This window comes from Marmota marmota, unplaced genomic scaffold (assembly GCF_001458135.2).
Source record: "Marmota marmota marmota unplaced genomic scaffold, marMar, whole genome shotgun sequence".
Taxonomy (NCBI): domain Eukaryota; kingdom Metazoa; phylum Chordata; class Mammalia; order Rodentia; family Sciuridae; genus Marmota; species Marmota marmota.
Window position 1 is genome coordinate 5,110,891 of NW_025999982.1, and position 916 is coordinate 5,111,806.

Here is a 916-nt window from a genome sequence, read left to right on the forward strand (position 1 = left end):
CGTCACCCGGTCTCCTCCTCCCACCAAATCTGTCGTCGCCATCAAATCCAGAGCCCCTATCTCCTGTAAACCGATAGCTCTCCCCTGCTGAATTCTTTGCCTTCGAAGAACTTAATCCAATACCTACGTCTCCCCTTCCCCCAAGTCCCATGCCCTTCTTTCCCTCCTAAATTTGTGGTCCGGCGCCCACTCCTTTGTTCCCCAAAGCCTCCTTTAAATCCATCTTTGTAAATTCAGTCCTCGTTGTCTTCCACCCCAAATGCGCTCCTTGGCCCCCAACCCTTCCCCCTACCCACTCACTCAAACTTCTTGCCCCTCCCCCAATTCTGTTGCTTCTTCCTTCACCCCGAATCCGATGTCCTTCTCTATTCCAAACCCATCACTTCAATTCTTTAACCTTCTAAACCCGTCCCTCCATCCCGTCGTCGCCTCCTCCTCTATACCTGCTCCCCTGCACCCTGGTCCCCAGTTCCTTGCTCGCCCAAATGTATCGTTCAGACTCCTTCACCCCTTTTCTTGCACCCCCAAACCCGACTCCTGCCGACCCAAGCCCCTCACCGCTTGCCTCCTCTCCCACCCCTTCCTTCCGGAAAACCCACGGTCCACACTCCTCCCCAAATCCGTCGCCATTGACCCTTCCGCTCCACTCCTCCTCCCGGTCTCGGCCTGTCACCTTCACAACAGCTTCCCATCTCCTTTCGGCGCCTTTGCCCCCTCACCTGGATTAGCAGCTTCACATACAGCAGCGGGTGGCTAAGCGCCGTCACACCCGCGCCCAGCGCCACGAAAAGAGCCTCGGTGGTCGGGGCGTTGTCCCCCGAGCCCAGACCCCCGGACGCGCCGTCCATTCTGCGGGCGGAGGGCTGCGCTGCAGGCCGAGGATGGCGCGGGTGTGCGCGGTGCGCGGGCGGCGGAT

General features: G+C 59.4%; 1 protein-coding gene across 1 annotated transcript in view; it reads right to left on the reverse strand.

The window, feature by feature from the left end:
• Positions 1–914, reverse strand: part of Mtch1 (mitochondrial carrier 1) — a gene marked incomplete at its 5' end in the record, with an annotated part of 18,457 nt that extends 17,543 nt beyond the window's left edge. The window contains one exon of the mRNA XM_048805722.1: positions 720–914. Coding sequence (XP_048661679.1) covers positions 720–914 — 195 coding nt within the window. The remainder of the gene's footprint in view (positions 1–719) is intronic.
• Positions 915–916: the final 2 nt, after the last annotated feature.